General features: G+C 35.8%; 1 protein-coding gene across 1 annotated transcript in view; it reads right to left on the reverse strand.

Annotated features, from left to right (window-relative positions):
* Positions 1-4,853: 4,853 nt before the first annotated feature.
* The window catches only part of LOC106678685 (alpha-tocopherol transfer protein-like), a 32,143-nt gene continuing 24,088 nt past the window's right edge, over positions 4,854-12,908 (reverse strand). Inside the window, exons 4-7 of the mRNA XM_014417384.2 lie at positions 11,155-11,407; positions 9,553-9,666; positions 8,151-8,256; positions 4,854-5,581 (exon numbers count right to left, since the gene is read on the reverse strand). Coding sequence (XP_014272870.1) covers positions 5,439-5,581; positions 8,151-8,256; positions 9,553-9,666; positions 11,155-11,407 — 616 coding nt within the window. The 3' untranslated portion in view covers positions 4,854-5,438. The remainder of the gene's footprint in view (positions 5,582-8,150; positions 8,257-9,552; positions 9,667-11,154; positions 11,408-12,908) is intronic.

Genomic DNA, 12,908 nt, shown 5'->3' on the forward strand with positions numbered 1-12,908 from the left:
GAAGAGGAGGACGGAGCAATAAACCGCCAAGCAGTAGATGGCGCCGAGTAAGTGAGGGAAGGAGATCAAGGCAAGAGAGTTGAAGTGGGTGCCAGGAGAGGGGCGACCGCACATTTGAGATTTTCAACATCAAAGGAGAGATCAGCGGTCTGCCTATCATCAAGGTGAGCGGCGTGAGATGCCTCGTGGACACGGGGAGCTCCCACACCATCCTGTGCCGGGAGGCGCTGAGGAAGCTGAGCGGCGGTGAGTGGAAACTCCATATGGATGTTCAGGTTTGTCATTTTCAATTAATCACCCTGGGTGGGCCCTGTAGAGTAGAAGGGGAGGCGGACATTGATTTACGGGAATGGGGGATCGATGAAGGGGTATTGAGGGTTCATATCGTGGAGAAAATGCCCCGTGAATATCAGGCTGTTATAGGTTGCGATCTATTAGGAAAGGCAAGTGCGGTTGGGGCAGAGGAGATATAGGTATCGCGAACTTCGAATGGGAGAAGCCAAACGGATAGGCGCGATCTAAGGAGGGGGGAGGAATTGGAGACACAAAAATACAGGACAAATATGTAGATATTTTCTTCAAGGAGGGAGAGTTACTGGGGGCGACCGGAAAAACAATGCACCAAATCCCCCTGAAACAAGATAAAATTACTAACGGTACTGTCGCAGGATTGCGAGGCTGGAGAGCGACCGGTGGCGTACGCTAGCAGGCGGTTAACAGATACAGAGACCAGGTACAGTGCACTTGAGCGAGAACTGTTAGGTATTGTGTGGGCGGTAGAACATTTTCGCCCCTATGTTTTCGGGAGGAAATTCCGGGTACATATAGATCACAGACTGCTTCAATGGGTTGGGAAGCTTAAAGAGTCCTCAGCTAGGGTCACCAGATGGAAGGAACTGCTCAACCAGTACAACATCGTAATCTAGTACAAACCAGGAAAAGAAAATGTAGTCGCTGACTGGTTATCTCGCGCGATCACCGTAAATGCAATAGACGAGGAACAACCACAGACGTCAGGAGAGGTGAGACAGTTTTTGCGAGAATCGACGCCAGGGGAAGAAGAAACGCAAAGCACGACGGGTAACGACCATGAGCCGTCATCCGAGAACGAAAGCTCCACTGAGGGAAGACCAACGGAGATGGAAGAGCTAGAGGAGGTGGTGAACGATAAATCACACCAAATAATTTGGAAGACAAGAACTTCCGGATCCATGAAGATGGACTTCGCTAAATATGGAAAGACCTCGATGACCACTATTTTGGTTGGCACCGGGTGTCTGGAATGATGAGATCTGCCGAGCGCTGAAAGATGCATCCAAACCGGGGCGTACATACCATCTATACGTCGGGAGTGGAGTGGTTTGGGAGAAGATAAAACGCCTCTGGAGATTGGAGAAAATCGGAATGGTTCGAAACTTCGTTCGTTGCCTAATAATGGTGGAAACCGTTCAGGTCAGAGATCAACAGAGGGAGGTCACCTTGGCATACAACCAGGGGAAGACCAATCACAGAGGCTTGAATGAGACCTACCAAGCCCTGCGACGGAAATATTTCTGGTGGAATATGCGGAAAACGATTCAGGAGATAATCGGGAACTGTGAGGTGTGCCTCAGCACCAAATACCACCGACACCCACCCAAGGCGACACAAGAGGAGACACCGACGGCGAACAAACCATTAGTAGAAATACAAATCGACACTTTCACCTGGAAGGGCTACAAGTGGGTTACAGTGATTGAACTGTTTAGCAAAGTGGCCATGGCACATCAGATTCGAGAAAGATCGGCCGAGGCGGTATTGGGAGCGCTGCGTTTATGGTTCCAGTTCTATGGAGTACCGGAAAGGATATCGTCTGATGCGGGACGGGAGTTCGATAACGCCAACGTCAGAGAAGAAATGAAGGCTATGGAGGTAGAGTAGAGACACCCTAAGAGCAGGGGGTTATAGAGAGGCTCCACGGTACGTTAAGCGATCACTTGCGGGTGTACCAGCTAGAAAAGGGCCTGGAACCAGACGAGGCTATGATAAGAGCTATAGCAGCCTATAACCACTCCGTGCATACGGTAACGGGATTCGCTCCATTCGAAATTCTGTTCGGACTTAGAGGGCGCAAACGTGATTATAGAAACACGGTGATCGACGGAGAGGAGATTGTCGGTAACGGGATGGGACTCAGAATAACGTGGGACAAGGTGAGAGATAAAATTGAAAAGGAGAAAGCCAAACGCGTGGCGCGAGATAACGAGGGTGTACGCGACATTGTGGGGAAAATTGGTATAGGGACAGTGGTTTACCGTAGAGTGAACTCTAACAGGGATAAGGAGCCGCAAAGGTATGAGGGGCCATTCAGGGTGATTACAATTAGAGAGCATAATATAGTAACAATAGAGAGTATAAAAGAACAAAAAAAACGAAGGACGGTCCACATAGAACAACTCAAGTTCCCCATAATGAATATTTAATAGGATATGGAGTATGTAAAAGTTTTTTTCTGCATACAAACGTTTTGTGGTGAGAAGAACGGAGTGACAAGTTTTATTAGTTTGTAAATTGTTCAGTGTTGATTTTAGTTGATGAAAAGTGTATTTTTTTAAGTTTCGGTATTTGTGTACAGGTTAGTTTGTCTTGAGTTTTTTTTGTTTTGTTGTGGTTATCTTTTTAGAGTTTACGAGGCATAATCATAAACTGGTAGGGGGGAGTTATGGTTGGACAAGGCCTGTACAACACTAATCCTAACTCCTCATGTAAATAAACCTCAATAATCTCTATAGCATCACAGAGATAATAAACCAGTATCTTTCTAGTAAGCGTACGGTTTAATTCTGTTCCCTCTTTTCCTTTTTCTTCAAGCCTTTCAATCCAAGTACTCATAAGTTATATATATAAGTTATGGACTGTCAGCTGACAGATCCATATCAGATATATATATAACTTGAATATCGGCGAAAGCAAATATCAAAAAAAGAGAAGAAGATATAAGATCTAACACGCTTGAACTGCTGTAAAATACTGGCTTTATTGGGTTCGGTACATCTCATTATATACATTCGATCAGCTGATCTCACTCAGAGATCAAAGTAACAGCTAACTATGAGAGCTGCCAACACTGCTTCCGATGACTTGTCCTGCACATGGTGCGCCATTGCTGTCTTACTGAAGAGATCAATTATGGTGATCCATTTAAACCCTCTCCATGTGAAAATGTCGACCTGGAGTTCGTTGAGCGGTGCATCTGCGGTAGGTGTCTCCTCTTGTCTCCCTTTTGGTGGGTGTCTGTCATACTTGGTGCGTAGACAAACTTCGCAGTTTTCTGCAACTTCTTTGATAGTCTTCTTCATCCCCCAGATCTGGTCGTTCTTCACCCAACAACCTTCTGAAGAGCAGTATTACAACGATTCGCTCGCAGCCAGGTGTAAAGAACAACTAGTTCTGTAGAACGTTGAATAATACTTCGAAGCCTGGAGAAAAGTGTCACCTTTACGTTAGGAATGAAATGTGAAGCTAAGGCGGCTATGGCGTCATGGACTCATAGGAATGGACAGGACATTTGCCTGATGCAAGCTGATGATGAAAACCCTTCGGGAGGACGACTGCCAGAGAGAGGTGACTGTTACATATTATCAGGGCAAAACAAATCACCGCGGAATCTGGAGATACTGCAAGCGTTAAAGACAAGGTACTTTTGGTAAGCGATGAAGAAGAGAATCACAGAAGTTGCAGGAAATTGCGAAGTGTGTCTAAGCAAAAAATATGACAGGAACCCACCCAAAGGGTGGAAAATATAACCACATACCCCAAATGCACCGCTCGACGATCTGCAGATCGATACTTTCATATGGAAAGGATATAAATGGATAACCATGATTGATATATTCAGCAAGACGGCAATGGCGCACCAGGTGCAGGATAAGTCGTCGGAAGCAGTGATGATAGTTCTCAGATCGTGGTTCCAATTCTACGGAGTTCAGGATTGCATCGGATTGGACGGAAACAGAGAATTCGACAATGTCAGGATTCGAACGGAAATGAAGGAGCTTGTTATGACATGGCTCCTCAAAACACCAGGTCACCCCAAGAGCAGAGGAGGGATAGAGCGGCTTCATGACACATTGAGCGACCATCTTCGCTTATTCACTGTGCTCCAATTTTATTCAGGTTTTCAGTAGCATGCTAATTTCTAGAGAAATATTAAGATTACAGTTACCCTTCATGTATTGCTTTTTTAGATGTGAAACCATATTCTAATGTATAATTTTTTAAATGTCTCATTTAACACATGAATTAGCGAAGGATAATCTTGGATTTATACTGATCAATATCTGTTTAATCCACGAGTAGTTTTAAGTACGAGTAACCCATCACAGTATTAAATTTACAGAAATAATAATTCAGTATCACTTTCAATTAAATGACGGACTCTCAAACCCTATCTTGTATGAGGATTGTGACCTCACATTTTCATAAATTCAGAGTCAACTTCACTCCCATCTCATCTCAGCAACAGACTTTATTTTCCTATTTCAAAATTAAATTCACTCAAATTGGAGTTTTGTTAGTGGGTAGATTCTCCACATGTTTGTATCATGTCACTATGTCACCTATAGCAAATTTACTTGTATATTGTTTGTTTTGTTTTGTTTAACGGCGTAAAACTTCCCTGGTCATTAACGCCATTTACTTCCTATTTGTTTTCAGCAACATAAACTTGTTGTATATATTTGTATACAGTTGTAAATAACAATAAATAAATTATTAAAAAGAAAGTCACTCACTAAAAATTATATTATATAAACTTTTGGTATGGATTAAGTATGGGTTTGAACATTTAGGTACCAGTGTATAGATAGACATAATTATTTTCTCACCTTTTTTATTATCCTTAAATATTTTTGGCCTTAATACTAAACAATAAAAATATATTAACTATTTCACATCGGGCATCTACTTAGTAACTACGATATTAAACTATGTAATCACATAGATTCCTTAGGACATACTATGAGGAGCTTCAGATCAAATGCACTTTTGTCCGTTCCTAGTTTTGTCAAACAAATAATATCTTTGTCATTTTGCAGTAAACAACAAACTTCAAAGCTCTTTAGACATCTGAAAAGAAGCAACATGTTTCCAAAAATATTTACTTTTACTTAAAAATTATTTACAATTCCTGTGCTGGATGAATGGCAGAAAATGAATATAACGGATTTTGATCAGAAATTTCGGTATATATATTGCTACGTATAGTATACAGATATTACGAAATATGTATGCTAATGGTTAATGATATGATATTTAAAGAGACTCCTTTCACTTGCAAAGTCCAAAGTATAAAAATACAATTTATAAATTTATTTTATTGGCTATTTTAATTACATGTGAATTATTCACAATTACGTACATTTAGTAGAAAGATCGTTGTACATTTTTGTTCTTAAAATCTAATCCAATTCAAGTTTTCGAAAAGTTCCTTGTATACCGTAAGTACCGTATATATCTGGAAGGCGTTTCTCTTCATCAGCTACTAAAGTTGATGTTTTCATAAACCAATCCCTTCTTTCTTCAAGAATGCTATTCCATTGATCTGAAAGAAGGTAATTTTAGTATATTGTAATTAATATTAAAATCATAAAGCACTCATAAACAGTAAAATTTCCAAGATGATATTTCATGAATTGTTTAAGTGCTGCTTGATCATTGATTTAACGTGAATGAGAACTAAGTACGTAAAAATGGTCAATTTATGTACATTTTGGAGTTCTAACTAGAGGAGGATAAGAAGAATTGTAAGTTAGACTTACATATAGGATTTTGCTAATCAGCGTAAATTTAATAATGTTTTTCTTTTTTTTTATTCCTTTACAAAAATGGTTATCCTACAGATCACCACTCTATTATAACCAGAGTAGGAAGGTCGTGTTTTCATTCCTTGCAGCCACCACGAAATAAAAGTCAACCCACCCAGACTGTAATCGGAGCGGAACCACTGCAGTTGAGGTTACTAAGTAGACGCCTTAACACACTCGCCTATAGAGGTCAATTCCACAAATCGTTATGATTAGAAGGAATGTACCTGTGTACAGGGACACATGTCACGTACGTTTTTAAGAATGATAAACTAAATCTCAAATAAAAAAAAAATCATATACAATTGTTCGAATCACAAGAAAATTGTCTCCTTTCCTGTCGAGAATCGGAGAATTTTCTATATGGGCTTTTACGTCACCTTTGAAGATTACTTCTTCCTCCTTAAATATTGCTGAAGACTTATGGAACACGATGAATACATATGAGAGTGATTCAGGATCGGCGCACCATTTTTTGCTTTCCTGCATTACGTAAGCAAGTTTCGTTTTTTGTTCACGATTATTCAATACTAAAAAAACTATTCAAGATAACTAAGTATCAATTGCACCATCAAAAAGAGATAAAATTACCTTAAAAAATATGATTTTGTATTTCGTAAATGGCTTACAGGCACCGGTTCGCCTGTGAAAGGTTTTATTTTAATTTTTTTATATTACACTTTACTTGTGAATGTTTTGCTCAGCATCTGTTCGTAAAAAGACAAAAGTTCTAAACTTCTGCATTTAATAAGTTTTTATTTCATATTAAGGAAGTATTCTTTAATAATGTTACTTGCCCCTGTAGAAAGACCCCTACCTTGTACTACATCTAGACAAACGACTAACTTGGAATCCTCATTGTACAAGACCCGGGAAAAAAAGGCAGTTATTTCACCCCAATTTTTGATTACTTTAATGAAAACTAAGTATAATTACTAATCAAGTATAGGGAGGGTGAATAAAAAATGGCGGCTGTTTCAAAACGTTAAAAAAACATTAATTTTTCATTCGGAGCTCTATATCTTAAAAACTACCAACAACACTAGAAAATCTAAGAGAACATTATTTAAAGAAGAGTAAATTTACTGAAATATTAGCCCTAATATACCTATTTAAGTCCAGTAATTCTCGAGATATAACTTTTAAAAAGCAAAATTTCTTAAAAATCTACTGATCGATAATTACTTAGTTAATTTATTTTGAGAAATCTATATCTCAGGAACTATGTGACGTACAGATGTCTTTTAGCACTCAAATGAAAGCTAGTTTAATGGACTATAATGAAGTTTCTAACCTTTACCTTCGTAGGAATAGTAGTTTTCATGATATTTGCTAAAATAAATTGAATTATAGTTGTTCGGACAATAAGTTTGATTTATGAAAAACTTCATTTCAGAAACCATTGGACGTACAGATGTCTGCCAGCGCTCAAATTAAAGCTAGTTAAATTTACTACGAAATAGTTAATTATGTTTATCTTTATAGGAGTAGTCGTTTTTATTGATATTTGACAAACTAAACTCACAAAATGTTAATTTCCGTTAGATCCATTACTTAGGACTGCATCTGGACAAACAACTTCTAATCCATTACAAAAGACTGATCAACATGACAATAATAAGGCCTATCTGGACATACGGAGTTGAGCTTTGGGGCTCCACTGAACCTTCGAATTCCTCTCGTATCCATTCCTTACAATCAAAAATCGTTTGTAAAATCCTTACTTTGTCACCAATAAAATCATGCGGAAAGACCTTTATGTTCCTTATATAACCGATTTAGCCCGAAACAGATCTATCCTTCCATTATAAACTCCCTAACCAGTTTCTAACCTAGTTTCCTCTTTCATTGCTGACAATATATAATTGAAAAAAGAAAAATATATTAATGAAGTACAAGTTTCTTTAAGGATTGGCCAAGATATGGTTCCTCTGTGATGAAAAAAATTATGGTGAGGAATTTGGTACGCGTAAATTTGTTTTTTAAGAGAAGATGGTAGGCAGCAAAACCAACAAAAAAGTTCCTATGGATATCCTCTGTCTTCTCCCAGAAATGAAAATTCAGGGTTTTTATTTTATTTTTAAGTAAGTTAGCTTTTTTGTAGAATAGGAAGAAGTGAACTAGTGAGGTTGTGACTTAGATAATCTTTAACATTTTATGCCCCTCATTGATCGTATTTCCGAGCTTAATTAAACATTTTTGAAAATGTCACTTAAATCTACTCTAAGTTTAACTTCCTCATATATAAAGAGTACAGTTTAATAAAGGCCTGATAATAAATTATATTTATTTTGTTATAATGTTTACCATTCAGAAATTCAGCCGATGGCTCCTTGCCGCCGTAATCAGAAGGAAGTAATTCTTCATCAACAAACTTCTTTAACGCTTTATCTCCATCAGAGGTTATTACAAACTAAAAAAAAGTATAAAATATATTGTGATTAATTACATTATGGTAACTCACCTTGAAAGATATATTTTTTTTCACTCAAAATAATTATGATATAGCTAACACAAATTATAGGATATTTTTTGAAAAGTTATATAAATGAAGTTTTGAAATAGTATTTAATTTTTTATTACAAAAATTCAAATATTCATTCAATCAGTTAAACCACCATATTTAAAATGAAAACGACAAAAAAAAAATAATAAAAAAATAAATGATAAAAATAAAATGACTCAGATATATAATTTTCAAACTGAAATATCCGTTATCTCTATAGGATCCAAAGAAAAGTTATATGAATGAAGTTTTGAAATAGTGTTCACTTTTTTATAAGAAAAAAACTCCAATACTCATTCAATCAATAATACCACCATGTTTAGAATGAAAAAATTAAATGTATAGTCTTACTCAGACATATTATTTTCACACTATCTAAGATCCACAGAACTTCTGATCTAAAGTTAAAGTAGATTAGTGGACATAACTATGATTCATTCTTCTGGAATACAGTAGACAAAAAAGTGATTGTAACGATACGTTTGGTTCGGAGAAGGTTCATTTGTGTTCCTTTACTAATTATTTATTTTAACGTTATTTAATTACTAAACGGTTAAGTTCCATCTTGAATGCTCCTGGGTGTTTCCAGTGACACTCAGTTATTTTTCAACATTTATTTCATTTAACTGTTAATTTTGTTTTTTAAAGTTCTAAAATTTAAAATCACTAGTAGTGGTATTAATTACAAATTAAAATCAAAAGATAGAAAACCAATTCTTGATTACTTCTAAACAGCTTACAGCTTTTAATACCACTAATAAGATTTCCCATTCAGACAAGAAATATTCCCAATATCTGAAAATATTCTTGTAGAAATCGAAACTGTACTAGAGAGACGAAACATTTTTTCAAGGTTCAAAAAATATAGTTTTTATTTTAATGATCTGTATAATTGTATTACGTACAAAGTTTCCTTATATCCTTGTATAATTGTATTAAGTTACAAAGTTTATTCTAGTTGAAATCGAAAAGTTTTTTCAAGGTTCAAAAAATATAGTTTTTATTTTAATGATCTGTATAATTGTATTACGTATAAAGTTTCCTCGTGGCATTTCTTTAATTTTTATGCAAAATTGTTTTTATGTCGAATTAAACAATAGAGTGAAGAGGCCTCATCACAATAAAATGTTCAATTTAAATTTAAAAAAGACTTATTCATGTTCAATCTGAATCTGAAAACAATTTTTAAAGTCTTATACTTACCCTGTTATACATTTTCGCCTTCATGAATGGTTTTAAAAGAGTATTTACTATGATGTTCATGAATTGTGGACTGTTGAACAATACTCCTTTCTTTATCTTTAATGGCATCGCATTCTGAAACAATGATAATAAATATATATATTTAAATTTAAGTACAGTAAGTTATTTTACGGTATTATAAAATAACAGTTATCGGGTTGTAAAATAAGTTCGTAGCGTTTTTTAGTGTGATTTCAATAAAAACGACTGATTCTTATAAACATTTTTAATCAATTATATATGACCCATTTAGATCTATTACATGTTGCCATCTTTTTTAATTCCGTCCTCCCAGAACTTTTCAGATTTTTGCGCTATGAACTCCTCTATGTGCGCTTTGTAGTACTCGAACGAATTAAAATGTTTCTAGTTAAGAGAGTTTTGAAGGGCCCGAAATAAGTAAAAATCTGTTGGGGCAAGGTCTGGTGAATAGGTTGGATGGGGAATCACATCCTAACCAAACTCTAGTGGTTTCTGCGGGATCTGCAATGATACGGAAGAGGGCAGGCTTTATCGTGATGGAAAACTATGCCTTTGCGATTAGCCAATGTGGGACGCATTTACTCGACCGCTTCCTTTAGTTGTTCCAACTGGGCGCAATCTACTGTAGAATTGGGCGGGAGGAGCTCAAAATAAAGGACACCTTTTGTAGTGATTTTGTATCGATTATCGATGGTAACAGTGGAGAGGTTTTTCTAAGATAAGATAGTCAGTGTGTGTTAAGTGTTTTGTTTGATTGTTATTGTTAGGTTAATAGATTATTGAGAGTTCACAATTATGTCAATAATTATAACTGTCAAATAGAAGTGTTTTTCTAAGTCAATACTTTTTTATTTAATTACACATCAAAGTTTTACAACACCTTTTCAATCCCACCAAATGCACAGCATAACCTTTTTTGGATGTAATCCTGCTTTTGGGATCGGTAACGGCGGGTCGCTTCGTTTTTCCCAGGACGTTTTCCTCAAAATATTATTGTACAGGACCCAATTTTCATCCCCAGTTATCAAGTTCTTTACAAATGGATCATTAACATTACGTGAGGGTTGTCTGTGACCAATGTTTGGTCTTCATCAACAGTTGAAGGACGACCCGAGCGCTTTGCATCTTCGAAGTTAAATATTTCCGGTTCTGAACCGAGCAAACCACTTACAGACGGTGCTTTCTCCTAATCATCGCCTTACAAGCACATTTTTCTAACCGTCTCTGCAGCGGATTTTCCTTTTCAGAAATAAAAAAAAATCAATAAATGACGAAACGATTTTTTTTCTCTTCCATTTTGAGCAAGCAAAATGCCACTTAAAGAGAAGGAATATCGGTTGAAACTGAGGCATGAAAGCACCTCAACTAATCCCTTTTTTAGAATATATAAAAATTGGTGACCAAATAAACATAATTTTATAAACACAGAAAGGATTAAATAGAAATATTGAAAAACGCTACGAACTTATTTTACAAACAATACTTCTTTCTACTACATGTTCCAGAAAAGAGAAAGTCCTTTCCATTTTTTCTTTTAACTATATTAAGATACAATAAACTCGTGTAGACGTCGATGGTTACCTGGAACCAATGAAAATAGTAAGCTATTGAAGTCGGGTCCATTTTTGTCAAAAAGGCTTTTGGAACTCCCTTCATATCGGTTACGGTGATGAGTCCTGCCATATCGGGCCATATGCTCATCGCCGTTTCCATGAGCATTGTCAGTCGCACTGTGCATTGTGAGTGCACGAAGTTGCCAATGAAATTTTCTCCTTCTGATATTATAAGAACGCGGTAGCCTTCAGGTGTAGGTTTCGGTAGAAAATATATTTTACTGGAAAATAAAAGAAAATGTGAGTACATTGTAAATTATAGCGTTAAAAAAAAATATATTATTTCCATTGATCAGTAGTTAAAATTAATAATTTCAGAACCGAAACCCTTGAAATAAATTTTGTAATGATAGAGTAGTTCAGATGATTGTGTGACCTTAATATTGTTTAAAGAGGATTTTCTTAAACAAAACAGAAGAATGATTTTATTATTAACACAAAATTTAAATGATCTACTTTTTCTCTTAACTATTTATCTTACATCTCCAACGTTTCGGCCCTTAGGCTATTCTCAAGTAGACAACCTTCATCATTGATGTCATAATTCTTTAAATTTTCTCTTTTGCAGGATAATTGCCCATGCAATATAAACTTTATGATCTTTATATAAAACTATTCCACAAAAAATGGTCTTTCCTTAACTATATTAATTAGGTAAATATTGTTAAGGAAATAAAATTTTTTGTGGAATAGTTTTTGTATTGAAATTATGAAGTTTATATGGCATGGGCAATTATCCTGCAAAAGAGAAAATTTAAAGAATTATGACATCAATGATTAAGGTTGTCTACTTGAGAATGGCCCTTAGGCCGAAACGTTGGAGGTTTGTTAAAATAAATAGTTAAGGACATGGACCATTTGATGTTTTGGTTAACAATAAAATAAACCACTCTCGAACAATCAATATAACAAATCAGTAATCTAGTAGAATGATTGTTTATTGCATAAAAATATAGTTTCTATAAATTTTTTTGAGGTTAAATGTTTTTCTCCCTCATATAAAATGTTCAACAACTGAGCAACTTTCTACGAAAATCTAATAAATTAAATTTTGGAAATTAAAGAAAGTATGTGGCATCTCATGTCGATAGGTCAATTTTAAATTTAAACGGCTTACTTACAAGAGGAAAATTATAGTTTTGAAATATACTGAATAATATTTTGATTTAAATTAGTCATTTTATTAGAATTATTAAGTTTGTTAAAATATTTATCAATGAGAAGGGGATATATTAATTATTGATAAAATACTCTTGACTAGAGTCAGAGATCTTAAACCTCGGTTAAAAATGTAACTTGCTGGTACGTCAGCCTGTTGGGTGGAGTACCATTATATGTATCGATGTATTTACCATTATCGATATTATTAAAGTCTTTGTCACTTAGCAACATATATGCCGATACCTGTCCCCGGTACAGGTGCCCGTCAACAGAGTGATATGTATGAGAGGCACCAGCTGGAGTTTTTTAACTTAAAATAATTTCCTTTGTCGGCATACCAAAGATACCGCCGGACCTAGGCAAAAAACCCGTCGGCAACAGATCTAAAGAAATGTACAAAGATATATAGATAACAGAAGGTATGCACCCTCTGGGAACCATTAACCGTCTAGGCAGAGTTAAGCAAACAAACAGCCCTTATCGTGCACGTGGCCCGTTTAGACATTAGAAAGTACGGAGAAATAGCCGCCGTAATGGATAACAAATAAACACCCCTTATCT

The sequence above is a fragment of the Halyomorpha halys genome, unplaced genomic scaffold (genome assembly GCF_000696795.3).
Source record: "Halyomorpha halys isolate HHAL.00 unplaced genomic scaffold, Hhal_1.1 Scaffold154.1, whole genome shotgun sequence".
In the NCBI taxonomy this organism is placed as follows: domain Eukaryota; kingdom Metazoa; phylum Arthropoda; class Insecta; order Hemiptera; family Pentatomidae; genus Halyomorpha; species Halyomorpha halys.